At 44.2% G+C, this 27,384-nt stretch overlaps 1 protein-coding gene across 12 annotated transcripts in view; it reads left to right on the plus strand.

Annotated features, from left to right (window-relative positions):
- The window catches only part of LYPD6B (LY6/PLAUR domain containing 6B), a 169,257-nt gene extending 142,103 nt beyond the window's left edge, over positions 1 to 27,154 (plus strand). For 4 of the 12 annotated variants that reach the window (XM_072757732.1, XM_072757731.1, XM_072757734.1 and 1 more), the window contains 4 exons: positions 17,512 to 17,664; positions 20,539 to 20,637; positions 24,236 to 24,366; positions 26,006 to 27,154. In XM_072757732.1, coding sequence (XP_072613833.1) covers positions 17,550 to 17,664; positions 20,539 to 20,637; positions 24,236 to 24,366; positions 26,006 to 26,179 — 519 coding nt within the window. In that variant the 5' untranslated portion in view covers positions 17,512 to 17,549 and the 3' untranslated portion in view covers positions 26,180 to 27,154. Of the gene's footprint in view, positions 1 to 3,381; positions 3,441 to 17,511; positions 17,665 to 20,538; positions 20,638 to 22,520; positions 22,612 to 24,235; positions 24,367 to 26,005 lie in introns of those variants that run through there. The other 8 variants (XR_012001519.1, XR_012001524.1, XR_012001522.1 and 5 more) reach the window with 5 other exon arrangements.
- The last annotated feature ends 230 nt before the right edge of the window (positions 27,155 to 27,384 follow it).

The following is a 27,384-nucleotide window of genomic DNA, read 5'->3' on the forward strand; positions in this document are numbered from 1 at the left end:
TGGCTATATATAGGGAACATCCTCATTTTTTTAATGACTGTATTATATTTAATTGTGTATGTGCATTATATTTGTGTGTGTGCATATATACACACAACTTCCGATGGACATGGGTTGTTTCCAATCATTTGCTATTATAATGCTGCAATGACCATCACGGCAGTATGCCATTGTTCATGTGTACAGGCTGTATATTGAAAAAATTCCAAGAAGTGAGATTTTGGGTTAAGGGTAAATGCACTTGATATTTTAATAGCTACTAAGTTGCTCCTAAGCAGTCACCTTTCTCCCAGCAGTATATGAAAGCAACTGATTTCCCATGGTCTCCTTAAAAGACAGCATTAGAAAACATTTTTACCTATCAGGCTAGTCAAAATCTGAAGTTATAAAGTATAGTTTTAGTTTGCACTGCTTGTATTTAAAAAGATGCTTATTTTTTTTCCCTGGTATTCCAAGACTATTTTGTTTGTTTTCCTATGAAATATCTACTAGTTTTCTTTGCTTATTTTTATGTTAGGTTACTTTTCTTATTGATTTCTAGTAGCTCTTTCCATATTAGTGAGATTTTCATTATTTTGTCTATGACATAAGTTGAAGATATTTTTTCCAGGTTTTCTGTTTCTTAGGGTATTTTTTGGTCGTGTAGAACTTATTGCTTAATGTAATTGAATTTATCATTTTAATTATATGCCTTCTGGGTTTTGAATCATAATTGGAAAGGCCTTCCCCTGATCCAAGGAAGTCACTCATATTTTCTTCTGGTATTAAAAAAAAAACATTTTATTATGGGAAATTTTAAGCATACACAAATTAGAGAAAATAGTATGATAAGCCTCAACTACCCATCCTCCAGGTTCATCAATTAGGAATATTTTTTTAAGGATGTCAGTATATATCAATAACACATAAGGACTTTTTAGAATGTAACCTCTAAATGCTATGACCCCGGTTATTCCTTATGATTATCTAATGCTGTTCTGTGTTCAGAATTTTCTCTTGTGGAACTTTTATGGCTTTATGTGTGTGGCATAAGGTATGTATCCAGTCTTTTTTTACCCCCCTGGTTATCCAGTTGTCCCAATTCAACTTCTTAGAGTAAAATCTTATCTTACTGGTTTGAGGAGCCACCTTTACCATATAACAAATTCCCATGTGTATTTGAGTCTATTTCTGGACTTTCTGTTCTGTTCCATTTGTCTACTCATGTGCAACTATGTTTTGTTTTTTTGTTTTTTTTTTAAGATTTTATTTACTAATTCATAAGAGACAGAGAGAGAGAAAGAGAGAGAGAGAGAGAGAGGCAGGCAGAGACACAGACACAGGAGAAGCAGGCTCCATCCAGGAAGCCCGACATGGGACTCGAACCCAGGACTTCAGGATCACACCCTGGGCCAAAGGCAGGCGCCAAACCGCTGAGCCACCCAGGGATCCCCGCAACTATGTTTTAATTATTGCAGCAATCTTTTAATGTCTGTTGGGAGGAGTCATTCTCTAAGAGAAATAGTCATCTACTCCAACTCATGCTATATAAAAATGGCAGAAAATTATAGTTGGTAGTCCAGCCTCCTCAGGTCAGGGATGGGCCTGATTTAGGAATTGACAAGGCATGGGAGTTGAATGTGTGAGAGTGAATGTAGTCCCTAAGAAGAGTAATGGTAATTACATACTATAGCAAGGTAAATAGTAATTACGTAAGGGCATGAAACTCAGGGCAGGTCCTCATCTAAAAGGTGGGAGGAGGAAGAGGAACCCAGAAGGGAAAAAGGACATGGTTTTGATGGTTGAAGCTTTGCCCTGGTAACTAGCCAATCCTGGTTTTCTTTGGCAAAGTCAGGAAGGCTAATAATAGAGAAGGTTGAAATACTGCTGTATGCGCTCTCCGGGGAGCTGATCAGAGACCAGAAATGTGTTGCGAAGCGTCAACAGCCTGGGTGAAGTGTGTAAAGGAGACCGTGCCATGCTGTAATTCTGCTATGGACACTTCACAGGCCTGGACTGGCAGTGACCTGAACACCAAAGTGGCCTGGATGCTGATTTGTGTCCCTGAGGGTCCAAGGATGAGCCTCTTCATACATTTCCCAGGAAGAGCAGTGAAGATGTATCTTCTAAGCTTTCTTTCTAGAAGACAGTACTGAATCTATCTAACAAGATATCTTTGCTGGAAACGATATGAGTGAGATAACTTCTAATATGAGTTCTCCTCAGAAAGATATCCAAAGTATTTATTTAGCAGGACCAAATCATAATTATTTCCCCCCCTTTGAAATGCACATATCTACTAGACTCTGTCTACACCTTCATAGAAGCCCAAAGAATGATAAGGTGGTCAAAGCACATATCTACTAGACTCTGTTTATACCTTCATAGAAGCCCAGAGAATAAGGTGGTCAAAGCATGGGGGAAAGGCCTGGATCACTGCATTATGACTTCATTCCCCAGCAGACACCCTTAATAACCTTTGGCACAGCCCGTAACCTTCTCATCTCCGATTTCCTCATTTATAACCTGCAGATGAGCACAGGGCACTTACCTCACAAGGACATGTGGGGAAGATGAACTAGTTTCAGACAGGAAAGTTCTTTGAAGATGAGTCATAGGGTATAGTTGCTAATTTGAGGCTACACAGCCATGAGCTAGGGTAACCACCTGCTGCCCAAACACAGCAGAGGGGAAGTAGAAATCAGTCTGTCTCAGAGTTAAGGAAGTGGACCTTGCAAACTGAATTAATGGGTTAAAGTCAACCTGATTCAAGCATTTATTCAAGCAGTTTATTAACTGCTTAAATACTGGGCAATCATGGTGGGGGCTGGGAGGGGGTGGGGATTGGGCTACGCAGGAGTGATAAGCTTGAAGGGCAGGCACTATACTTGCTGTGAGTGGTTATTACCTACGGTGGATACGATAGCCCAGAACCGCAACTCTGGGCTAGAAGTCTGTCATCTTTGCCATCAGTAGTGTGACTGGGCATCAGTTCCAGGGGGCTGCACCTTCTGGCATACTGGAAGGGATGAAATAGGGTCATCAGTGCTTCCTTACTCCCTCATCTTACAGATGCCACTCTTACCACATCCTTAAGCACGTCTTCTCACTTAGGTGCTTTCAGTGAAGGGGGCCTTTGGGTCCACTAACAAGACGGAACTGCTAAAAGGAAGACTCCCTTTTTTGGCCTCTTTTGACTTCTGTCGTTGTAAGCCACTGTTTTAAAACCTGCACTCAAGGTGTGCTTTATTTTAAGTACAAGGTAAAAGGGACTATTTAGGCATTATCACAGAACACTTTCTCTGCCAGTAAGGAGTTTTATGGTCTGGAAATTGGTACAGAATATGGATGAGATCTCAATGTACATTTTGAGCTGAACTTTTTTTTTCCACCCTCTTTCAGTTGTCCTTGAGTGAGGGTAGCAGGGAATGGAAGAGGAGGAGGAAAGAAAATTAAGAAAGGTGGGTATGAGTAATCTTGGAAGGTGAAGTACGGGGCATTTGGGGCAAATGAGGCTACCAAAAACATTATCCCAGTAGGAAGGTTTGGGATTGCAGATGAGTAACCAGAAACCTAACCAAAGGGGGCAGGTCGAGAACATTTCTTCAGTGAGAAGCCTATTGCCCTATACAAACTAGTGTTGGTTCTAAAAATATAAGATCTTAGGAAGAGCAGACTACAGGGCAAAGCACCATTGCATTAATATAGGATTCCAGTTTACAGTGGATTTATTATATTTTTAAAAACTTACATCTCTGTGCAGATATTTATATTTATAGGTACTCTATTGCAGTAAGAGGGTGCAACCCAAATATACGAAAGCTTCAGTGGGCTTTAGTACTATGTCCATAACAGTATGTGTTCTGTTTTCTCAGCTCTTTTATTGAAGTTCAAGAATTTGTCCATCTCTCTACTTACTTAATGATATTCTTCAATGACAGTGGGAACAGATAAAGCTGAGTTTTGGTGGGCTTGTGATATTTGTACGAGATTATAACCTTCTAGATTTAGCTTCTGTGTAATCTCATTTTCTTTCTATAGTCTTCATTCTCACCTTGAGATGGTTTGTAGCATAAATTCAACTGTTGCTTTACCATAAGGCAATAGTAATATTTACTAGTAAAGGGGGACTGTTTATTCACTATAGCTGTTTCTATGATAAGTCTGCTATAACAATAAGCCTTGATGCTTTGGTCCAAAGTGATTCCTGGTATTTTAAGACTAGATTCAAGGCTCAGCCAGGGTCCTGGCAGGCACCTGGTAGGAAGATGGCATATTCAAGGGCATATTCAGACTGGTGTGATTTGAGAGAATTAATAGAGCACTGTTCATAGTGGTATGGCTAGATTTAGGAAAACCAGCAAGAGATAGTACCAGACCCCAGAGGTAGTAACAGAGAAGAGTTAATTCTATTCTGCAGGCTTACAGGACAAGGGCAAGGAGAGAGAATGGCTATCAGAACCCAGGAGAAGGTAGCTGTGGAATCAGCTACTAGACAGGAGCTGAGAGGTGTGATAACAGCCAGGCAGGATGTGAATCAAGGGAATAGGTATCCTAGTCTCAATTTCTTCCCATCCTCTAACCTGCCAGTTTCTGCTATTAGCCAAACCCAATTGGGAGCCTGCAGAAAAAAAGAGCTGTGAGAGTGGTCTTTGTAGCTTGGCTTTGCAGGACACAGAACAGGGTGGAGGGGGATGGCGGGTGGGTCTGGAGGGGCAAAAGATGAAAGCTTGGCAGGGTTCATTTCCCTTCTGTCCTGCGAGGATAGCTCAGGAAGATGTGATCGTAGCCTTTTTTTAAGCTTGACATCGTATGTGTCGAACAACACGTGAATACACTAGTTCATAGTTGGGTAGACCTTCAGTTGCTGAAAAGAGAGTTCTCATAATTTCCACAGGGTTTACCTAAAATCTACACAAACAATTGAAATGGGAATTCTACTGGTAGAGAAGATGAAAAAGTTGTGTTTTTTTCCAATTTATTTTTACTGATAATGCCTGCAATTGTGTGAGACCTTCAGAAACTTTCAGCTCTTCTACAAGCAAGGACGAGAACTTGCTGTGCCCAGCTCAGTGCTAAGCAAAGAAGGATACAGTCTTATGTCCCCAAAAGAACCCCAAGCTTTTTTCAGAGTAGAGCTAACCCATGGGCTGGAGCAGACACAGTAAGGTTGAAAGATGAGAAATATTGGAAGTAGGCCTTTAAAGAGGAGTGGCAAGTACAGGTAAGGACACATGAGAGCACAGAGCTTCATGCTTTTGACAGCAAACGTGGTAAGAACAACTGCCTACTATGTAAGTACAGGCAAAGAATATAGATTTATCAGAAAACAGATTAATGAAAATGCTAAGCTTAGGCTAATTGTTTCCACATATATTCTAGAATACTTTTCCTAAAATTGGTCTTCAGAGGAATTTCACATCCTTCGCTCATATATGCTCAGACAATCACGGAATTTGAGAGCTGAAAAAATGTTTATTGGATTTCAGTCTTAAATCGAATAAGTGTTACATACTCTTAACGATATTTCCCAGCAGCTAATCCATAGAGGAACCAACCCTAGATCTCTACATTTAGCTTCCTAATTGATTTAATAATTTGACAACAATAGCAATGGGTAAGGGACTTATTTATTCTCTACTTTTCTGCAAAACAGATATTTAATATCTCTGTTTTACTGATAGGGAAACTGAGTCTCAGACGATTAGAGGGATTGGCTTCAAGATAGTAGATCCAGCCAGTGATGGGGTCAGAATTTGCATCCAGGCCGGAGTGTCTACAAAGGCCATTCTTTCCCCGTTATACTAGACAGCATTTACATGTGACTTTACCCTTGTGGGATCATGAACTATTGCTTAAATGCAGTTTTTCATGTTGCAATTAAAACACTATTTAATGCACATAATTTTTCAGTTTCCTCTGGGAATATGAAATCATGCACATATATATCTTTATATATGTACATTTCCTTCTGCTCCAAGCGGTAATAGTGACAATTTATAGAGCAAGTGACATGCTATAACTTTGTTATATATGCAGAATGCAGAAATATTTTATTAGGATTGCTTTTATAAGCTTGTCAGCTTCCAGAGAGTTCGTTGAATAATCTGTCCCGGATTTTGTGACTATGCAAAAGTCAGCACCATATTCTTTTGCCATAGCATGCAGTTTATTGTTGTTTTTTAAAATCTCTTCCTGTTTTCAGAATGATATCCACGAACATGTTATTTACTTGTGCGATATGTTTTTAGCTGTAGAATCAAGAGTGAAATTGAGCTAGTGGGGGCCCTATAAACAGTGGTCAGTGTCATAAGACCTAGCACAGAAGAAAGATGATGGGCCAAATACATAGCAACAGTTCTGCATCCTAAAGCTCTCTCAATTGAAAGATCACCCTGTGGGTGCTGAAAACAGCTGACATGATTGGTAATACAGTCTCTCATATAGAGTTCTAGGGACACTTTTACAACCTGGCATGTAGTTAGCACTTAAAGAAGTCATTCAATTAAATATATCCACGTATGTGTATATGCGCCTATGTACATGTATGTGGGTGTGCATATATTCATGCATAGATATCCAAATTTATTGCCTGAGATTTCTGCTTTGGTGTAGACATTCTCTCACGTTAGAATACATGCAGAGAGTCAAATGAGAAAACACATCTCTGTGAACACTTTATTTTTATGGTCCTTTTCCTATGTCACTTGAGACCAAATGAAGTCAGAAGTCCTGGCCATCATCTATACACTGACCCTGAAAGCTAAGTTTTCTCGGTTGAGTTGTGTATGCCATATGAGAATGCATGCTTGGCATGAAACATTCCTCCAAATGTAGAATAATGGATTCTTAGCCAGCTGTTGGACATTTCAGCCTAGATTTCTATTATGAAAGCTTTGATTGGTTATTAAAAGAAATGGGTTCACTAAAGCAAGCAAGACTATGGAACATAAAAACAAAGCCTTCCGCGCCCAGCCTATGTGGCTGCTTGGTTTATGTCTCTGTAGTTCTGCCAATGGAATTGCTCGTTAGCAGTACCAAACACCTGTGTGCCTGCAGCTCTCTTTGCAGAACTTCCGTCCACTTTTATCTTTCTCTCAAATTTAAAGACTCCCTTCGCCATGGAGAAGAAAATAATCTCTCTCATTTGCCTCCCCGACAGCAGAAATATCTCTATAGAATTACCTTTTAATATTATGCCCTTTGCTTTTTTTTTTTTTTTTTTTTTAAGAAATGGCCTATTGAAGGACGCATCTGGAGCTCTTTGAAACAAATTTCAGGCATTATCCATAAGTTGTTTGGTGCTCTCTGTATGACAAGACATAGGGCCCATTAATTTGAGAATTAAGTATCAGAGTTTCCTTTTATCATGTAATGAGAATATGTGTCCCATGTGTGTCCCTTCGCTCCTAAGAAGTACAAAGTGAAAGGTGACACGCAGTAGAGGAACACCATGCATGAAAGTGTAGTGGTTAAGATCTTTCCTCTCATCTAATAAGGTTCTTACTCTATTTTGAGAGCCTTAATGCATAAGTAACTTGGCATAAGCCTCCTAAAAATCATTTAGGATACAAACTGGGCAAAAATTACTTCACTTATGTGAAGGACACTCTCAAATTTAATCAGTCGACATATATTTTTTTTTCTTTTTTTTTTTTAATTTTATTTATTTATGATAGTCACAGAGAGAGAGAGAGAGGCAGAGACACAGGCAGAGGGAGAAGCAGGCTCCATGCACCGGGAGCCCGATGTGGGATTCGATCCTGGGTCTCCAGGATCGCACCCTGAGCCAAAGACAGGCGCTAAACCGCTGCGCCACCCAGGGATCCCCCGACATATATTTATTTATTAGGTTCCCACCATTTGTCCAAATAGTTCAATAACACATGGCAAACCAATGTTGATTCTTTTTAGAAGGAGCACAGTTTCCAATTTCTAATCATCTAAGCTTTTTAATCTTGTTCATATGGAGTTCTTAACCATCTCCTCCAGTATCATCAAAGCCTTTTCAAAAAAGATGTAAACTCATGTTTTTGACAAAGATGAAGTAGAAAAGCTATTACTTGGAAAGAGTTGTTAATTTTTTTTTCATAAAATTTGAATCACATTTAGAAAGTTGTCTTTAAAATTGATTAGAGGGCAGCCCCAGTGGCCCAGCGGTTTGGCGCTGCCTTCAGCGCAGTGTGTGATCCTGGAGACCGGGGATGGAGTCCCACGTCAGGCTCCCTGCATGGAGCCTGCTTCTCTCTCTCTGCCTCTCTCTCTCTCTCTGTCATGAATAAATAAATAAAATCTTTAAAAATAAAATCTTAAAAAATAAAATAAAATAAAATAAATTAGAGGGGGGATCTCTGGATGGCTCAGTGGTTTAGCACCACCTTCAGGCCAGGGCATGATCTTGGAGACCCAGGATCCAGTCCCACGTTAGGCTTCCTGCATGGAACCTACTTCTCCCTCTGCCTGTGTCTCTGCCTTTCTCTCTCTCTCTGTGTCTCTTATGAATAAATAAATAAAATCTTAAAAAATTGATTAGAGTAGTTTTCCACCCAAATTGCACACTTATTGCCCTGTATTAACTAATGATTAGATTTAGATTTGTCATTTGCATAATAACATTACTTTAATATTAGCACTGTTTTAGAATTATTTTTATCAGGTGGCACATAGTAGAAAAAACTATCTTAGCACTGCAAAATGTGCAGCCTTCTGCTTAGAAATGAGATACTCATTTCTGTGAATTTTTGATCCCATGTTGAGGAGATTTTTAAAAAGTTCTTACCCTTTTTTTTTTGTTCTTACCCTTTTAAACATTATAGCAGGAATCTGAAATATGGGAATACTGCGTTACATTTATAGCTTTTTATGGCATAACTGGAATTCTTCATTAATACCCTTCCATAAAAATAATAAAATATTAGAGGTGGAAGGAACCTTGGCAGTCATGCATTCCAACTTTTCATTTGGTTGCAAGAAAGATAATTCCTGAATACCGTTTAGAAATTAGTGCATAGAACTCAGTACTGTTTACCAGATTTGGTCCAGCTAGTATGGCATGGAGTTGGACAGTTATATCCCTTGATCTGATTTCTGTTCTCCTGCTAATGATATCTGAAGAAATGAGGAGGGAAGGTAGGTATCTAACATTTCTTCAACACCATCTAAGTAAAAGGTGATTTACCTATGTAATTATACCCAATTCACACAGCAGCTTAATAAATTTACCTACATGGCTTTGAGCCTCACTTATCTTATTGACAAATAGGACAGTATTTCTTAACTTTGTGGTTACCTGGTTAGTAAATGTAGAACCAGAATTTATAGTTTTCATAAGAAATTGAACATGGCACAAAGAAATGAAGACATTCCATGCTCAAGGATTGGAAGAGCAAAAATTGTTAAATTGTCTACACTACCTAACACACTTAGTGCTATCCCTATCAGAATACTAGTCCATTTTTCAGAAACAGAAGAAACAATCTTAAAGTTTCTGTGGAACCACAAAAGATCTCAAACAGCCAAAGCAACCTTGAAAAAGGAAAGCAAAACTGTGGAGGCATCATAATTCTGGATGTTAAGTTTTATTACAAAACTGTAGTAATCAAAACAGTATGGTATTGGTGCAAAAACAGACACCTAGATAAATGGAACAGAATAGAAAACCCAGAAATTGAACCCACAACTATATGGCCAATTACTCAACAAAGCAGGAAAGAACATCCAATGGGAAAAAGTCTCTTCAACAAATGGTGTTGGGAAAACTGGACAGCTACATGCAAAAGAATGAAACTGGACCACTTTCTTACACCATACACAAAAATAAATTCAAACTGGATGCAAAATCTAAATGTGAGACCTGAAACCATAAAAGTCCTAGAAGAGAGTAGAGGCAGTAACTTCTTTCTAGATATGTTTCTGGAGGCAAGGAAACAAAAGCAAAAATGAACCACTGGGACTTCATCAAGATAGAAAGCTTCTGCATAGCGAAGGAGACAATCAATAAAATTAAAATGGAACCTATGGAATCGGAGAAGATATTTGCAAATGACATGTCAGATATCTGACATGTATATCCAAAAATATACTATATTTATTTTGGATACTAAATAAATATACCAAATATAGTATATGTAGTATCAAAAATATAAGAAACTTAAAAGACTCAACACCCACAAAAAGAATACTCCAGTTAAAAAATGTTCCAAAGACATGAATAGACCTTTCTCCAAAGAAGAGATAGAGATGCCCAACAGACACGTGAAGAGATGCTCAACATCACTCATCAGGGAAATACAAATCCAAACTATAATGAGATAGCACCTCACACCTGTTAGTATGGGTAAAATCCATTAACACAAGACACAAGTGTTGGCCAGGATGTGGAGAAAGGGGAGCCCTCTTGTACTCTTGGTGGGAATGCAAACTAGCGCAGCCACCCTGGAAAACAGTACGAAGGTCCTCAAAAAGTTAAAAATAGCACTACCTTGTGATCTAGCAATCCTAGTACTAGGCATTAGCCCAAAGGATACAAAATTACTCATTTGAAAGGATACATGCACACTGATGTTTATAACGTCATTATCTGCAATAGCAAAATTATGAAAACAACTCCAGTATCCAGCTGATGAACGGATAAAGATAAACACTGGAAAAAAAATACAATGGAATGTTACTCAGCCATAAAGAACTCAATCTTGCCCTTTGCAATGATATGGATGGAGCTAGAGAGTACTATGCTAAGTGAAATAAGTCAGAGAAAGACAAATACCACATGATTTCACTCATATGTGGCATTTAAGAGACAAATGAACAAAGGAGGGAAAATGATGCAAACAAAGAGACTCTTAACTATAGAGAACATACTGATGGTGGCAAGAAGGGAGATGGCTGGGCGGATGGATTGAATCGGTGATGGGGATTAAGATGTACACTTGGTGTGAAGAGCGCCAGGTGTGGTATGGAAGTGTCGATTCACTGTACACCTGAAACTAATATTGCACCGTAGGTTAACTAACTGGAATTTAAATTTTAAAAAATGCTGACCCAGAAAAAAAGTAGAACCAAAATTATATTCTGGGTGCCCTTTCTGAATCTCAAGTCTGTTGTTGTTCCTCCTCTCTAAGATGATTGTTTTAACCCTTGTCAGATGCTTCTCACGTTGTTTTTGGCCCCAATAATATATGTGCGTATAGGGATTGTGTCTCTTCTGTATTGTTTTCTAAGTGCTTAGCAGAGTACCTGGTGTACATGCATGACTTATAGTCCTACTACTTTCAAGATTTGGGCAAGCTGGTACTGAGAGATTGAATAATGACCCGATTTTTTCCCTGGTGAATGTTGTTATTCAAGAATAAAGTCCATGGAGATTTTGTATTTTCAGATGAAGATAATACATGGGGAATAAGGTAAAATTCCCTCTTGTGATTTACTCCAGGCACATAGAGAAGATAGATTAGATATCTTTTTTTTAATTTAATTTATTTTTTTTAAGATTTTTTTTTTTTTTTTAGTCATGAGAACAGAGAGGAGAGAGAGACAGACACAGGCAGAGGTAGAAGCAGGCTCCATGCAGGGAGACTGATGTGGGACTCGATCCCAGATCTCTAGGATCACACTTTGAGCTGATGGTGGCGCTAAACTGCTGAGCCACCCAGGCTGCCCCTAGATATCTTTAAAGAAATTAATATTTTTAAAAAGATTTTGAGCCAGCAAGCACGAGCAAGGGGCAGAGGGAGAAGCAGGGTGCCCGATGCACGGCTCGAACCCGGGACCCTGAGATCATGATCTGAGGTGAAGGTAGACACTAAACCAACTGAGCCACCCAGAGGCCCCAAGAAATTCATAGTTGAACTTAGGAGGAAAATACTTTTCATGTACCAGAAATGGAATACCTGTTAGAGAAGGGAGGGGCTGTAGTCTGGGGAGCAGGCTCTCGATAGCCAGGCAAGGTTAGCAGTTGAGTCTTCGGTCCCCCTGCAAGGAAGGGAGCTAGCACAGTGTCTGGGCGTAAGTCCCACGGACACTGTTCTTGAATGTAATGGGATCCAGAGTATCTCCATTGGTCATCGTGGCCAAAAGGAGGTAAGGTAAACCTTGTTGCAGGTGGTAAGGTTTTCTGGCAAATTTCTCCTCTTGAGAGGAACATTTTCACTGTGTCTGTTCCTCCTGAGTAAAATCTCAGCACTCATTTTGAATTTCCACTTTGCCTTCTACTCTTTTTACAAGGGAAGCCAGGCCTATTAAAGTTTGTCATTAAAATGTCTTACGGTGGGATAAGTGATGCTTTCAGGAAGGTGCGAATGTGAGTGTTGATGGGCGTGCTGGACTCAGCCGAGCTGCCTCCTTTAAATTATCCTTTTCATTTGTTTTATTGGCAGTCAGAGTTAGCCTTGGCTTGCTCACTCCTTGCTATCAACTGCGCAGGAAGTACCAGCATGTGCCACATCTGTTTGGTCTCTTCTTTTTCAAATCTCCTTGTGAGTCCCTTTCTGTATCTTTGGACACGCGGCCAACTCCTGACCGCCCACAGTCTCCGTCTTGCTTGCTAAGCAAGGTGTTCCTTATAGATCAGAGCTAAGATGTCGGTTCTATTCCAAAAGGTATTTATTGGGCATTTACCATGCACTGAACCCAGACCCAGGGAATTTAAAAATAGAGTGGGTCGTTTTCCTATCCCCAAGACATTCATGACGTCAAGGATGTGCTGTGGCTTGAAGCCCCTGTCAGCTTTGCACGTTTTCTGTGGAAGCATGAAATGCCACATGGGCCAGGGTGATGGTTCTTACTCAGACCTGCTCATAGTCAGGCTTCTGGACCTAGTGCCCTGTCGGTCCTTTATTCCAGGCAGTAGTAGGCCAAAGTCTCCGGTGGGTTTTGTAAGATGTAAAACAAGAGACGTCACCTTGTTTCATTTCAGTAAACACAACTTTTTTTGAGTTGATAGTGGTTCCTCTTTCCAGAGCCCTTCCCTGGTACGTTTAACATGTGAAATGCTGAGCCTCTGCATGCAAAGATGAAGGCATATGAATCAAGGAGATTGTGCCTCTGTGGCAGATGTAATTTTCAGAAATTATGACTATTTTATATGTCTTGAGGGCTGGTATACTTGCATCTAAAAAATAAATGCACCTACTCTGGAAAAAAAAAATTGGTAAACCTGGCGGCCTGCCATTCCCTGGAAGGCCTGAGAGTTGCCCATCCCTGCAGGATCCCTGCAGGTGTGCCCTGTAGAAAGTGCCACTATCTTTTGGCAAAGAAGCACGCTGCCTTCTGCAGCAAGAATTATCATACTTTCCAAAGAGATCATAAAACAAGTGGAAGGCCAGCACCACAGGTGAGGGATTTCTGACCAGGCCTACCATCTGGGGAAAAAAAAAAAGGATAAAGATAATGTGCTCTGTCTGGAGAGGAATGTTTTTGAGCTACCCTTGAATTTGAGGAGTGTGTACCAGATACCTAATGTATGTATGGAATTTTCTTAGTGTCAAGTATAAAAACATCCAAGTCGAAGGAAAGCAAATCCTAACAGCTGTATCCTGAATGCAGCAGGCACATGGGGCTCAGATTCCTTTGAGATCCTCAGCAAAGGGGGAAAATACATACAGACACAAAATTTTGCAAATAACCCTAAGAAGCTTACAGGTCACCCCTCCCCCCACGAAGAGCTCTGCTCTATGCGATGGTGCTGGAGAAAGTACCAGAATGGGGGAGTCTGACTCATACTATTTTCCCCTTCTAGAGCAAAATACAGGCTCTGCAGTAACCTTGTTCTGCAACCAAGACGGCAGCAAAAGCCTACTCAGCAGAGTCTCAGCCGATGATTTTCAGTTCAGAGTCTCCGCGAAATGATTCTGAATGTAAAACAACTTTCAGATACCGTAGTTAGTCATTTGCTTTCTCATTATCCTAATGTCTTTTGGTTGTGAAAGATAAAACAGTCGTGTTAACACAAACCTGTCCGCTGCAGGATAGATAGAGACCGATCTGGGTACTTAGAGCAAAACAGGGTAGGCGAATAGATTATAAAGCGAGCTCTGGGACATAGGAGGCATTTTTATTTAGTGTTTTCCTCATTCGATGAGTAAGACCCCAGCAGCCCTGGAGAATTTTGATGGAATCAGGCTGTGCTGTTTTAGTTAAAAGTGGAAATGAAAAGTCACAAATCCATATGGAAACAATATTCTTACGGCTTCTTTCCCACTACTGTTCAGGTGTAGCAGGCTAGGATAAGCCATGTGGGAACATCCTAGGGACGCTGTGTGCCAGGCAGTGTGCGAGGAGGATCCTTACACATGGTCTCTGAGCCTCATTTGTAGGATGGCAATGAGGTCACATTCCCTATGGTGCTGTTTTGAAGAATGGGGAAACCAAAAATACAAACCTCATCCTCGGGTTTGCTATTCATTCAGTTGTTTTTAAGTTGTCTGTTGTCCGCTTGCTCTTTTACTCAGAGAAACCTTTGTGATTCACAGATAAGGGAATTCTCAATTCCTCTGTAGTCTCTATTATGGGCATCCTTTTATTCTGGGAGTTAGAAATCAGGCTAGGGATTTGTGACCCTCTGCAGAGACAAAGCATTTCTTTCAAAATTAGATCATCTGAAACCAAACAGTTCCCTGATTTTGTCAGATCCAAAATCAAAAAGCCTAAGCGCCTTTATAACCTGGGCCTACCACCTCTGACTGTCTACTCGCCTCCCTCCCCTGCCCCCAGAACACGCCAGTCATGCTGGCCACCTTCTGAGCTCCCCAGCAAGGCACACTTCTTCCCATCTTGGGCCTGGGTGTCTTTTCTCTTGATTATTTGCTTAGATGCTTGCTTCTCATCCTGGGTTCACCACGTATGTGAAGTAGCTCCTCCGATTCAAGCACATCTCTTAAATGTTCTTACCTGAGGATCAAGACTATCTGAAATTACATTTTTCCCATACTGCCTATCTTCTTCCAAAATTCACACTTCATGAGAGCAAAGACCTTGTTGGAGATCCAGTAATAACAACGTCTTTCTATGCGTTGCACGTCAATAACGACATACTGAAGGGATGGGCTTGTGTCTCATAGAGATTACATGAGGAAAACCAGGGGTTCTGGCTTGTGATCCCTGTTTGGAAATTTGTTCATCACAGTGAATACTTATCTAGTGAGGAGCAGAAAAAGGCAAACATAGCTAATTAGATAGTGCTTCACATGTATTAACTAATTTAATCCACTTATGAGGTAAGTGTGATTATTATTACTTCCGTTTCATCGATGTGGTATTGGGAGGTTAAGGAACTTGCAGCAGGTATTCCAGGTATATGCTCAAATACTGAGCCAGTGCTCTTTACTACCAGACAGAAAGTGCCCATGTGCCCAGCATTCGGTTGAGTGCGTCATACACATGACGTCATTTAGTCCATGTTTCTGTACCCTGAGGTAGGGACTGTTGTTATGCCTCTTCTACAGATGGGCAAGCTGAGGCTTAGAAGGCTTAAGCAACTTGCCTGAGGTCCCATATTTGCTTAGTGATAGAAAAGGGACTCCATGTAGACAATATGATTCTGAGGCCTATAATCCTTGGCATCATCTCCATTATACTGGAATGTGGATTGCTATTGAAACACAGTGAATCTGAGGTTCTTGAAAGAGGAATTAGTCTCCCCTGCTCAAAGATTCTCTCCTGGTGTAGTCAGGGGTCTTCATTCCTTGGCTCCAGATTCACCGTGAACATGGAACAGTATGATTCAGAGAAATGACTGGGAGAAGCAGAATTTGCACCAGTATAATGACTTGTCTGGAAGGAATAACACAGCCATAAGAAATGTCCGTTTCTTCAGAAAGAGCATAAGAATAGGATTTAGAAATCTGATAACTCTGAAAGGTCAATTTTGGTTTCTAAAATGAACCAGGGCAAAATTTTGTATACATATGTGTGTGTGTGTGTGTGTATAAAGTCTCATGTAAAATATATACAAACAATAGGTCTCGTTCTGTCCTGAGCTGAGATGCAGTGTATAAAGCTTAGCACTATTGATTTTTGAAACTTATCGGGTTTCCCTTTATACCAAGAACCTCCTTAAAGACTCAGTTCTGTCAGTGGCAGGAGCCACCTGTAGGCATGGGGGTGCCGTGGCCGTACTTCGTCTGGTGTCCCATTCCTTCTCCGTAGGTTGGTTTTGCATGTCTGGCTAACAATGCCCATCTACGCACAACACAAGAGGGGGAGGAGGTAAAATCCCTAGATTCCACGCATTATTACCCTGGCTTCAAACAAAATATCCATGTGAAGGATTATGCTCATATGTGCAGAGATCAAACTTTTCTTCTCTGAAAAATTCTCTAAACCTCCTGAGACTAGCTGATTCAGCAGGAAGAAAATGAGTTCAGGCAGTATTATTGAACTCTGAGATTCTAGCATTTTCACAGACTTGTACTACAAGTGCTGTTACCTGCACAGTCCTCGGAGTCTAGCTGAGCCTGTATTTGATGCTCACAATGACCCAAACGTGTGGGCGGAACGGGTGTTATTAAGCCACTTTACAGATGAGGAAATTGAGGTTAATAGAGCTTAAAGAGCTTGCCCAAGGTCAGGAAGCTAATAAACAGCAGAGCCAACATCTGAACCAAAGTCTTTGGACTCCAAGTTACATCCTTTGCTGCTGCCTACACCTCTCCCTCACCCAAGAGAGCCTGTTTGTGCTGACACTGTAGGTTCTTAGCATCTCTGATTTTCTTACCACCAGGTTGCTTCTCGAGGGTAGGGCCCCTGGGACTTGGGATGCGCCGTCTTACTCTGGGCTCTGTGGACGGCTGTTGTTTCGTTGGGCATCAGACCGTCCGCTTTGTCTTTGAAAGCGGCGAGTAGTGTCCGTGGGCCAGGACTGACATTGGCTTTGAGCTTTTCAGGCAACTGTTATTCTGTTTCCTCAAGACCCTCCTGGTAGATTCTTACACCGCATGTGACAGACACAGGTGGGCCTGGCATTCGGCCCGTGACTCAGTTCTCTTCCCCAGGTCTCTGGAGCTCTGGGATCCAGCAGAGACTCGATTTCCCACGTTCATTGATCTTCCACACACTGTCCTTCCCACCGCTCCGCCTCTTGAGGTTGCTTCCAGGTGTTGAAAATGTTGCGAACGTTGAGTTTCTCAAAAGCAAGTGTTTACTCAGGGAGTGGAACGACAAAGAGGTGGACATGCCCATGAAGCCTGGTGGTTTAGAGAGTGGGTGACTCAGCACCGATTCCCCAGCCGGCCTCTGGCAGTGAGGGGACGGGGCGCAGCGCTGCCCATGCTGCCGCTTGTCCCCCCGGGCCTGCAAGGCCTCCGGGTGCTGGCTCCGTGCTGCGGGAGCTGCAGGGGCCTGCACAGTAGAGGGCAGCCATGGCTCGACTCTCACCTGCGGGGGAAGAAGGCAGCTCGCTCGCAGGTGCAGGTGCACTCGGAACAAGTAGCTGGGGGAATGTATTTGAATAATCGGGCTTTCCACAGGGAAGCAAAACCTACTCCTCCTGACGTGCAAAATGCAAATAAATGCGACCCGTCTCTCTGTCCATTGTAGAGATGTGAATCTCGGGCTGTCCGCCAGCCAAGGTCACAATGCTCCCCCTCCGTCATGCTCTGGCCGTAGCTGTTGTCCACATCTTTATCTTGTCAGAAAGCTGGGCTTTGGCCAAGAACATCAACTTCTACAACGTGAGGCCGCCTCTTGACCGTAAGTACTGTTTGCATCATAGCTTATGACTGTGGGGTCAGGGTGACCATGCAGAGTCCCTCTTAACACCTATGGTGGTAACTTGGCGTGTTCTGGAACCTTCGGTTTATACCTAGAATAAACCAGAAAGTCTTCACTGCTTCCATGAGGGGGGAGGGGTAATTCGTGGTGACAGAAGTTTTCTCCATTTCTTTAAAATGGTTTGGCTTTCTGCCGAAGTCTCAAAGGGGTTCGTATTTTAAATAATCTCTTGAACGCTGTTCCTATGAATGGCATAGCAGAGAAAATTCAGTGTTCTTTGTTGATCTCTTTGTTGGAGAGGATATTAGCTGTAGGAAGTTTCTCCATAGATGATAAATTCTTTCACATAGTCCTTAACAACTTAGGAACAGATTAGTTTGTTTGAAATTTGGAAGGAAATACTACTTGGATTTTCACTAATATTACACACAGTCACAATTAGAACACTAAACTTTCCTACTAATTATTTAAAAATAAGCAAAACACCTGGGGGGCTCAGTGGTTGAGCATCTGAGGCTGAGGGCATGATCGGCTGAGGGCATGATCCCGGGGTCCTAGGATCGAGTCCCATATCAGGCTCCCCCCAGGGAGCCTGCTTCTCCCTCTGCCTATGTCTCTGCTTCTCTCATGAATAGAAAATAAAAAATAGAATAAAAAAAGCAAATCAGTTAATATTATTTATAGGATAACATAAATGTATTTTTTTAAAAAAAGATTTTATTTAAGAGAGAGCAAGAGCACACGAGCAGGAATAGGGGCAGAGGGAGAAGAGGATCTCAAGTAGGCTCTGTGCTTATAAACATACATATGTAAATATGTGCTTGTATACATGCATCATCTCCCTTCTCTTCGGACAAGTACAACTTCTCTGATGTACTTTATTAGAGAAAGGTTGTTATAGCTAGCAATTGTTAGAAATAGGAATGCCTGTGGTTCCCACACCTGGAAGCCTTTAAGACTACATATTCCTCAGTCCCTTCTGCAGAGATTCAGTAGTCAGAAGTGTGGGATGCAGATGAGTTTTTTTTTTTCTTTCTCTCCCCAACCCCCTCTTCTTTAAAAAAAAAAAAAAAAAAAAAAAAAAGCTTTCCTGATACTATTGATGCATAGCTGGGTTTAGGAACCACTGTGTTTATGTTTATACTACCTTTTCTTTTTTTTTTTTTAAACATTTATTTATTTATTTTAGAGAGAGACCTTGTGCAGGCAGGGGGAGGGGCAGAGAGAGAGGGAGAAGGAGAGAATCTCAAGCTGACTCCACTCAGTGTGGAGCCCAAAGCAGGACTTGATCCCATGACCCTGAGATCAGGACCTGAGTTGAAAACAAGAGTCGGATGCTTAACCGACTGACCCACTCAGGTGCCCCTACACTACTTCTAAATGAAGCGTGTATTATTACTGTTCTTCACATTGTGCTTTTTTTTTAGTATTATTTAGGACATTGTGTGTGCGTGTCAATACACATGTATATCACACATACGTGTATACACAGGTGTACCACACACACCTTGAACTATCATTTATTGTACATTTCCAAATCGGTGATTATTTACTAATAGCCCAATGACATGGCACAGTTTTCATAAAGTGTAAATCTAATTATAGATTTTCAACTTTTTAAGCCTAATACAATTTTATGATGAGAAAAATACATCATTTTAACCAATGGAAAAAAAAAAGAATATATGACCACTGTGTGGTCAGGTTACTAGGATGGTTTGGTCTTTATCCGTTTTATCCTCCAAAATGGAAGAATTAAAAGTTTTACACAAGGCTTTATATCATGGCTTATAAAGAAATGTCACATTTATTATACTTTTGACTTCTTGCCCATTAAAATAACAAGATACAAGGTAGGGGGAAAAAAGCATAAAGACAAAAAGGCCGTTCTAGTTGCTTTCAATCCAGATTGCCAGCAGTCATAATTCCTACTTTTTGTAACACTCTAGCTGAGTCATAAGAGCCTGAGAATTACTATCATCCTTATATTAAACGTTACATTCCTGAATGAGGTCTAATTGACATATACCAAGTGAGGCTGCTTGATTGAGGTTAGATGTGGCTGTAATGGAAGTGCATGTGGATGGGAATTAGCGTGATTTAATGGGCCAAGGACTCTATAAGATATTTTTATTGTAATCTCCTTTTTATTTTTAATTTTTAAAAATACTTTCATTTATTTATGAGAGAGAGAGAGAAAACATGAGCAGGGGGAGGGGTGGAGGGAGAAATAGGCTCCCCGCTGAACAGGGAGCTTGACATGGACTCTATCCCAGGACCCTGGGATCATGACCTGAGTCAAAGGCAGATCCTAAACCAACTGAGCCACCCAGGCACCCCAACAACCTTGTCTAACCTTCACGGTTCTTCTGCACATCATGGGGATCTTCATTGTCTTAAATATTGTTATTTCTCAGAAGTGAAAAATCCTACAACTACTTAGCAAGGAGAGCAGAATCCAAGCTCACGTTAATATGACTCTAGTTCTTCTCAGGGGCCTTGCTATACCAAGTTATTGGTTCCAATACTGCCACCACCCTTGCCCGTTCTCACAACTCCCATTTATTCCCAAGTTATCAATTATAAGGGAACAGTATTTCAAAGTGGCTCGTGGAATCATTTTCGTTACTCTACGGTACGTAAGCCCAGACAAAGTATTTAAAGGAAAGGGAATAAAGAATACGCCCTGAAGTCGGGCAGTTCAGTCCAGCTCCCTAGCAACAGAAATTCTAAGGAGGGTGGCTTGTAAATTTTGTTTGATCTAACACAAGTTGCTAATTTTGTGCCATCTTTGATGTCTGAAATTTCTGTCCTTTTTCACCTTTCTGTTTCCCTGTGCATTTTTCTTTAAAGCTACACCATTTCCAAACAGCTTCAAGTGTTTTACCTGTGAAAATGCAGGAGATAATTATAACTGCAATCGATGGGCAGAAGACAAATGGTGTCCACAAAGTAAGTGTGCTGAGTTTGGAAGAGGCTCTTGTGATCATATCTCATTAACTGGCCCTGAGCATAACCTGTCTTCTGTAATGGGATTAGCATATCCACAGGCTGATGAGGGTCTGCATAAATCAGAGATTTCTTTTAGGAGACTGTGCAGATATTAGACTATTCTGAGTGTTTGGAAACTGATGGCATAGCCCCAGTTTGTCGATATGTGTGCCTCCAGGGAAGATGCCTTAAATAGTACTTATCTATAAATACAGAACAAATAGACCACAGTATTGTCTAAGGCATTCTAAGAATTTCAGAAATGCTTGATGATACCTCTAGAAAAGTCATACCAGCTAAAGGGAAGAAAGGCTTTTGTATCCTTGAGATACATTGATGCTTTGGTAACTCATTCATTCATCTGGCAAACATTTGAGTGTCTTTTTAGTTTGCTTAGTTCGCTGACACATTCCTAGTGCCTAATCCAGTGCCTGACCCATACTAAGCACCCAGTAAATATTTACTGATGGAATGAATGTATCCCTTTGATTAGGTAGCCAGGGAAATCTCTGAGGAACTAAGATTGACTGACCAAGACAAGCCAGCCACGTGGAAATCTGTAGAAAGAACATGCCAGGAAGAGGGAAGCATGAATACAAAGTGTAAGTGGCAAGATTTGGCCTCTCACTCAATAGGAAGAGGACTGGCCAGTGAGGCTTAGTGGAAGATAGAGAAAGGATCTCATGGAACTAAGGACCAGGACACACAGGATCTTCTTTCTCTGTTAGAATTTAAATTTCATTATAAATGTGATGGGAAGGCAGTAGAGGGTTGGGCACTAGGGGAGTATAGGATGCTCACTGTGTTCTGAAATACTGCTCTGCTGCTACGTGGAGAGTGGGTGGTTGGGGACAGGAGTAGAAGGGGGCACCAGGTGGGGTCTTTCATTATCTTCAGGCAGAAGATGGCAACTGGGACTAGGATGGTGGGACTAGAGGGACAAGAAGTTGAATGATTTAATATATACAAACTTGATGGTAAAGTAGACAGGAGGTGCTGATGGGGGATTTGGAATTGGAGAAAACTACTTAAGACTTAAAACTGCTTTAAGAAGATTAGGCTGTTTCAGATTGTTAGGAAGTACTCTTTTTTGTTTTTGTTTTGTTTTGTTTTTAAGGTTTTTCAGACCTAAAAGGCCAATTAAAAGTAAACCAACCATCTCTTCCTGAGTTCAGGATTACCAGCTTTGGTCTACTATTACCTTTTGACTCTTTTGGAAATTTATGCATCCTATTATACAAAGTGATGAGATAGCCTTACCTCTTCCAGATAAAGCCAGTATGTGGCACCAATAAATAGGAAGAGTACACACTGCAGACCTCTGTGGGGCCTGAGGGTCTTAGGCTGTAAATGAGCACAAATGGTTGTGACATGTACTTGAACGGTATTTGTCATGGTTTCTTTTAAAACATTAATTATCATAATATTTTCCTGCCGTTCCTCTACATTTCTGTAGAGTGACCTCAAGTCATGTACGTGCTTGTGAGTACACGTGTGTGTGTTATGCCTTTGGAGATTGGTTTCTACATTCTGCACAGGAGCGTATCTTAGTTATGTCAGAGTTGTCAAGGTTGACCAGCACTTTCTACCATTTCAGAGGGTGGGTATCACACTTCAGCTATTTGCTTTAAACCCCTGAAGAACTGGGTGGTAAGGGTTCAAACAGTAGTTAACTGGGGGCGCTCATGTCCAATTTCCGGAGCTTCATCTCTGCGGACTCTATTATTTTGAATCAAACCAAAGCACTGTTGCTGCTGGGTCTGTGCATAATGCTCCAAACTGTCATTTATTATTAATTAAAGGCGTTTTTAATGGGAACACATATGGATATTTCTGGGCTTTAGGATTTCACCTCTGCCGAAACATGTGAACAAAAGAGAAAGGCTGCAGCTTTCTACCACCGAGGAAGTGTCAGAGATGGAAAGGGCGAGGCAGGTGGGTCCTTCCAATCCACCCTGGAAACCTGGCTCTTAAAAAGATTGCCATGGAATAACCCACATTCCAGGGTGCATGGTGGCACATTCTGGACTGCTCCAGTCGAGCCCCAAAGATCCTAACCATCTGGAGTTCTGACTGAGGGTGTAATTTCGAACCATTGGCCATTATGTAGAGGAGGGAGAGCCAACCATCTCTTGGAGCGAACAGGCCCACAGCTATTGCTCCTTGTCACCTCAGGTTTCGTTGACACCTTCGGGCTTTCCCTCCATGGTCTGTCAGAGTTGTTGAGAGCAGTTCCCTTTGTAACAGGATATGACAAGAATGACATTTCTTGTTTTATTTACCCCAGCTTCTGTTCTGACTTTCTAGGGCTGCTTTAGTACCGGTGACATTTTCTATGAACACACCTGGCTACCATTTTTCAGCTCTTTGTTTGAGGTAGAAGGTGAAGAGCTTTCCCCAAAACATTGTTGCGGTTCCCTTTCCGTCCAAAGGCAGAAGTCAGCTACCCTTGCGGGGTGTGCCACAGCGTCGTGGGGTTCAATGCTAAGCACTGAGAGGCAGGGTAGTGCTCTGGGGAAGAGCACAACCCCCAGAAAACTGCCCAGGTTAGAACCCGGCCTTCCACCACCTTCTACCCAACGTAGCCATGGCCAAGAAACCGTGCTTGGCCTTTCTCTCTGTGAAATGATACTGATAGGCCTTGTCTTAAGGCTTCTTGTGAGGACCAGGGAGCGAAGAGAGGCTGGAGGGCCCGGCTGGTGGCGCCCGCTCCGTATGACGTGTTAATATTATTTGAAGCTTCCAACAATCCTATCAAAATGTCGAGACACATGTTAACATCATTTTAGTTGGAAGGAAGTGAGCTTGAAGGCTCTAATGGGCTCACTGGGGACGAGGCAGTTCTGGGAAGCCAAGCGTTCTCCGTATTAGTCAAGCCCCCCCGCCCCCCAATTTTATGACATTGCGGCTATAGTCCGTTCCCTGTGAACTGAGGAGCATTGCACTGGCCTGAGACGAGCGAAAAGATGCAAAACTGAAGCAGAAGGGCCTTGGATATTGAAAAAAGTCGTTCTTTAAAAGTAGTAAACCATGAGTGCTCACAGCCGTAAGGAGAACTGTAGAAATGAGCTCGCCGCATGGCAGGGAGGGGTCGGAGAGGGGAAGAGTCGAGAAAGAGGAGGAAAATGGGAATACTCAGGAAAAGCCCCACAGGCCGGGAGGATTAGAGCGTGGGTAAGAACCGGGCGAGTCGGGAAAGTGATGCTATACGTTGGAGCACCTCTTTGCATTCCATTCCACCACCTGCCTCTGCGTCCATACGAACCAAATGCCAAATAACACACCATGAGGTGTTCTAACCCACCGCACTTCACATTTACACCTTTAATTTCATGGAGTCATAGACCCTGTGCCTCGTAGGGAGAGAGATAGAGATACGGGTACTTTCATGTGACCTAAGGTCAGCTTTAGCGGGCACCTGAGGGCGGTATCCACGCCTGCCACCAGACTTCGTGCTTAGAAACCCAAGGATGGTCCCGAGGCTGAGTCCTCTCTGAAGTGATTGTTGGGTGTCTCTCTTGCGATGTGAAATGTGAAGCTGCCTTTTTCCCCTGCCTAGATACACAGTACTGCCTGACAGTTCACCACTTTACCAGTCACGGAAGAAGTACATCTATCACCAAAAAATGTGCCTCCAGAAGTGAATGTCATTCTGTTGGCTGCCACCACAGCCGAGACTCTGAACATACAGTAAGGAGTGTGTGTGTGTGTGTGTGTGTGTGTGTGTGCATAAAGTTACTGTCCTAAGGTTAGTTACACACTATGGAAAGGCAGGAAGGATGCGGGGTCGTGTACATGTTTATTTGCCCTTTGGGGAAAGACTCTGTGCCAGTGATGCCATGGAGACCACAGAGAAGTTGAAGACTTTCTGTGCTTCAACAAAAAATACTACTACTAAGGACGAATGGTAACTCCCAGACCACACAGCTCCACCCTAGACCTCGGGCTTGGGATCACGTGGAGCCTGGTCTGGAAGCCCAAGAGCAAACGATCCCTATGACAATGACAAGCATTACAAAGCCGGGCTCAGTATTTCGGTTAAGGCCAGGCATCAGCGGGCACACAGCCCAGGGAAGCCGGGAGGTGGGAAGAGGGCACCGGGGACCCTTTTTACTGAGGAGTCCTGGTCTTGCCCCCCACCGCTGCTTCCACGAGGAAGTGAGAATCTGAAAGAATTAATCTGTTTAGTCTGATGAGCTGTAGACAGATTCTTAGTTCAACTGATCTTAATTTTCTCATTCTAAATGAGCAATTTTCCTCTTTCATATACCTGGAATACTGAAATGTTTGAAAAAAGCTTGAGGAGTGTGTTGCTTTCATGAGGTTTTTAGGGGTTGATTTCGTTTATTTGCAAGAAAACATGGTTGTGACAGCAGTGGTCTTCAGCCGGGGCCTGTGGGAGGGTGGCTGGGAGCTCCTGGCCTGGGGGTGGGGCCCCATCAGTGGGAGCGGGGCTGCAGGGTGGGGTCCTGCCCATCGTCTTTCCCCCTTCGAGACCCTGAGCAGCCGGGGGAGAGCCACCCGGGAGGCCCCAGGGGTGGCCAGCGAGGTCACCGGTCTCCACCTTCGGGGGATGCGGATGGACGCTGCGGCCGGAGCGAGGCCCTGCAGGCTGGCACTGACCCGGCAGTGGCCCGGGAGCCAGTGGGGCATCCCCAGGCTTCCCAGACCCACGGTTCCGTGTGTGTCCTTATGGTTGGGGGTCCTTGGCTGCATCCCGAGGCCTTCCTCTGCCCCTTGGCCCCTCGCTCCCGCCTGTTGCCAAGTCGCCCCTGCCAGCGGGGCCAGGGGTTGGGGGTTTGGGCTGGGGGGTCAGGGGGCTTGGGGAGTCGGGGGTCTGGGGGTCAGGGGGTTGGGCTGGGGGTCAGGTGGCTTGGGGAGTTGGGGGTCTGGGGGTCTGGGGGTTGGGCTGGGGGTCAGGGGGCTTGGGGAGTCGGGGGTCTGGGGGTCAGGGGGTTGGGCTGGGGGTCAGGTGGCTTGGGGAGTTGGGGGTCTGGGGGTCTGGGGGTTGGGCTGGGGGTCAGGGGGCTTGGGGAGTTGGGGGTCTGGGGGTCTGGGGGTTGGGCTGGGGGGTCAGGGGGCTCGGGGAGTCGGGGGTCCGGGGGGCTGGAGGGGGGTTTGGGTGACGGGGTCGGGAGGCCTGGTGGCTTGGGGGGTTGGAAGATCGGGGGGCCGGGAGGGACGTGGGGTCGGGGGTACGGGGTCCGGGGTACCAGGAGGCCAGGGGCTGGGGGGTCGGGAGGGGGGCAGGCCGGTCCGCAGTCCCGCGGAGCAGCGGGCGTCGGGGGACCCGGCCCCATCACTCACCCCGTCCCGCCCTCTGTGTCAGGAGTGCAGGTCTTGCTGCGAAGGGATGATCTGTAACGTGGAGCTGCCCACCAACCACTCCAACGCCGTCCTGGCCGTGACGCGCGCCCCGGGGACGTCGGGGGGCCCCGCGCCCCGCCTGCAGGTGCCCGGCCTGCCCGCGCTCGTCTGGGCCTCGGTGCTGCTGCTCCTGTGAGGCCCCCGGAGCCGCCTGGAGCCCCCAGAGCCCCCCGGAACCCCCCGGAGCTGCCTGGAGCCCCCCGGAGACCCCTCGGAGCATCCCGGAGCCCCTTGGAGCACCCCGGAATCCCCCGGAGCCCCCCTGGAGCCTCCCGGAGCCCCCCAGAGACCCCCCGGAGCATCCCAGAGCCCCTTGGAGCACCCCGGAACCCCCCGGAGCCTCCCGGAGCCCCCCAGAGACCCCCCGGAGCATCCCGGAGCCCCTTGGAGCACCCCGGAACCCCCCGGAGCCTCCCGGAGCCCCCCAGAGACCCCCCGGAGCCCCCCAGAGCTGCCTGGAGCCCCTTGGGGCACCCCGGAACCCCCCGGAGCTGCCCGGAGCCCCCCGGAGCTACCCAGAGCCCCCCAGAGCCACCCGGAGCCGCCCGGAGTCCCCCAGGGCCCCTCCGCAGACCGCATGGACGCCACCCCTGGGTGCGGAGACCCGCCTGGCGCTCGGCGGAGGAGCGGAGCCCGGAGCCTGGAGTTCGGACCCCGGGGCAGGAGCAGCCATTCGCTGGGCCGAGGCGCTCCTGCTCCAGCCACAGGGTTGAGGACGGGACGTGGGAAGGAAGGAAGCGCGGGGCTCGTGTGGCTTCCGGGCCCGAGGGCCTGCGTGGTGTCGCCTCTGTGAGGAGGAACCTGGTGGCACCTGTAGCAGGTGCGGGGGTGAGGGGGGCCCTGCGCCCCGGCCTGCCCAGGCCCCTAGCTGAACGCACACCTTGACCTCGGGACTCTTTCAGCAGCTGCGGGGTCAGACCCTCGCCTCTGCGTGTGATCAGCTCAGTGTGTGTCTCTGAAATCTCCCCGGTCCCCTGGGACAGAGCAAGCTCCCCACCAACGACCTAGTCCGAGTTAAAGGGAACTAACTATGGGAAGGAAACTTCCAGCTTAATGAATAGGAAACTTACCTGCTCATGTGGGGGGAAATAAAGCTTTTAAATTATACAACTAGAAGGCGATGCTTGTGTGTTTCTTGACTGACCTAGCAACCTTGAATAAAACATTTATTCATAAAAGTGTCATAAAGGAGGTCACTGAAGTTATGTTTCCATGCACCGTGGGTGTTACATTCTGGCTGAAATGATAAAATCCCATGCTAGAGTGACCTTGCTTTTTTCTTTTTGGGGAAGGAGGCGTCTGAGGATGCTCAATGTCAATTAGCAAACTGAGCAGGTCAGG

Source organism: Vulpes vulpes, chromosome 5, assembly GCF_048418805.1.
Source record: "Vulpes vulpes isolate BD-2025 chromosome 5, VulVul3, whole genome shotgun sequence".
Lineage (NCBI taxonomy): Eukaryota > Metazoa > Chordata > Mammalia > Carnivora > Canidae > Vulpes > Vulpes vulpes.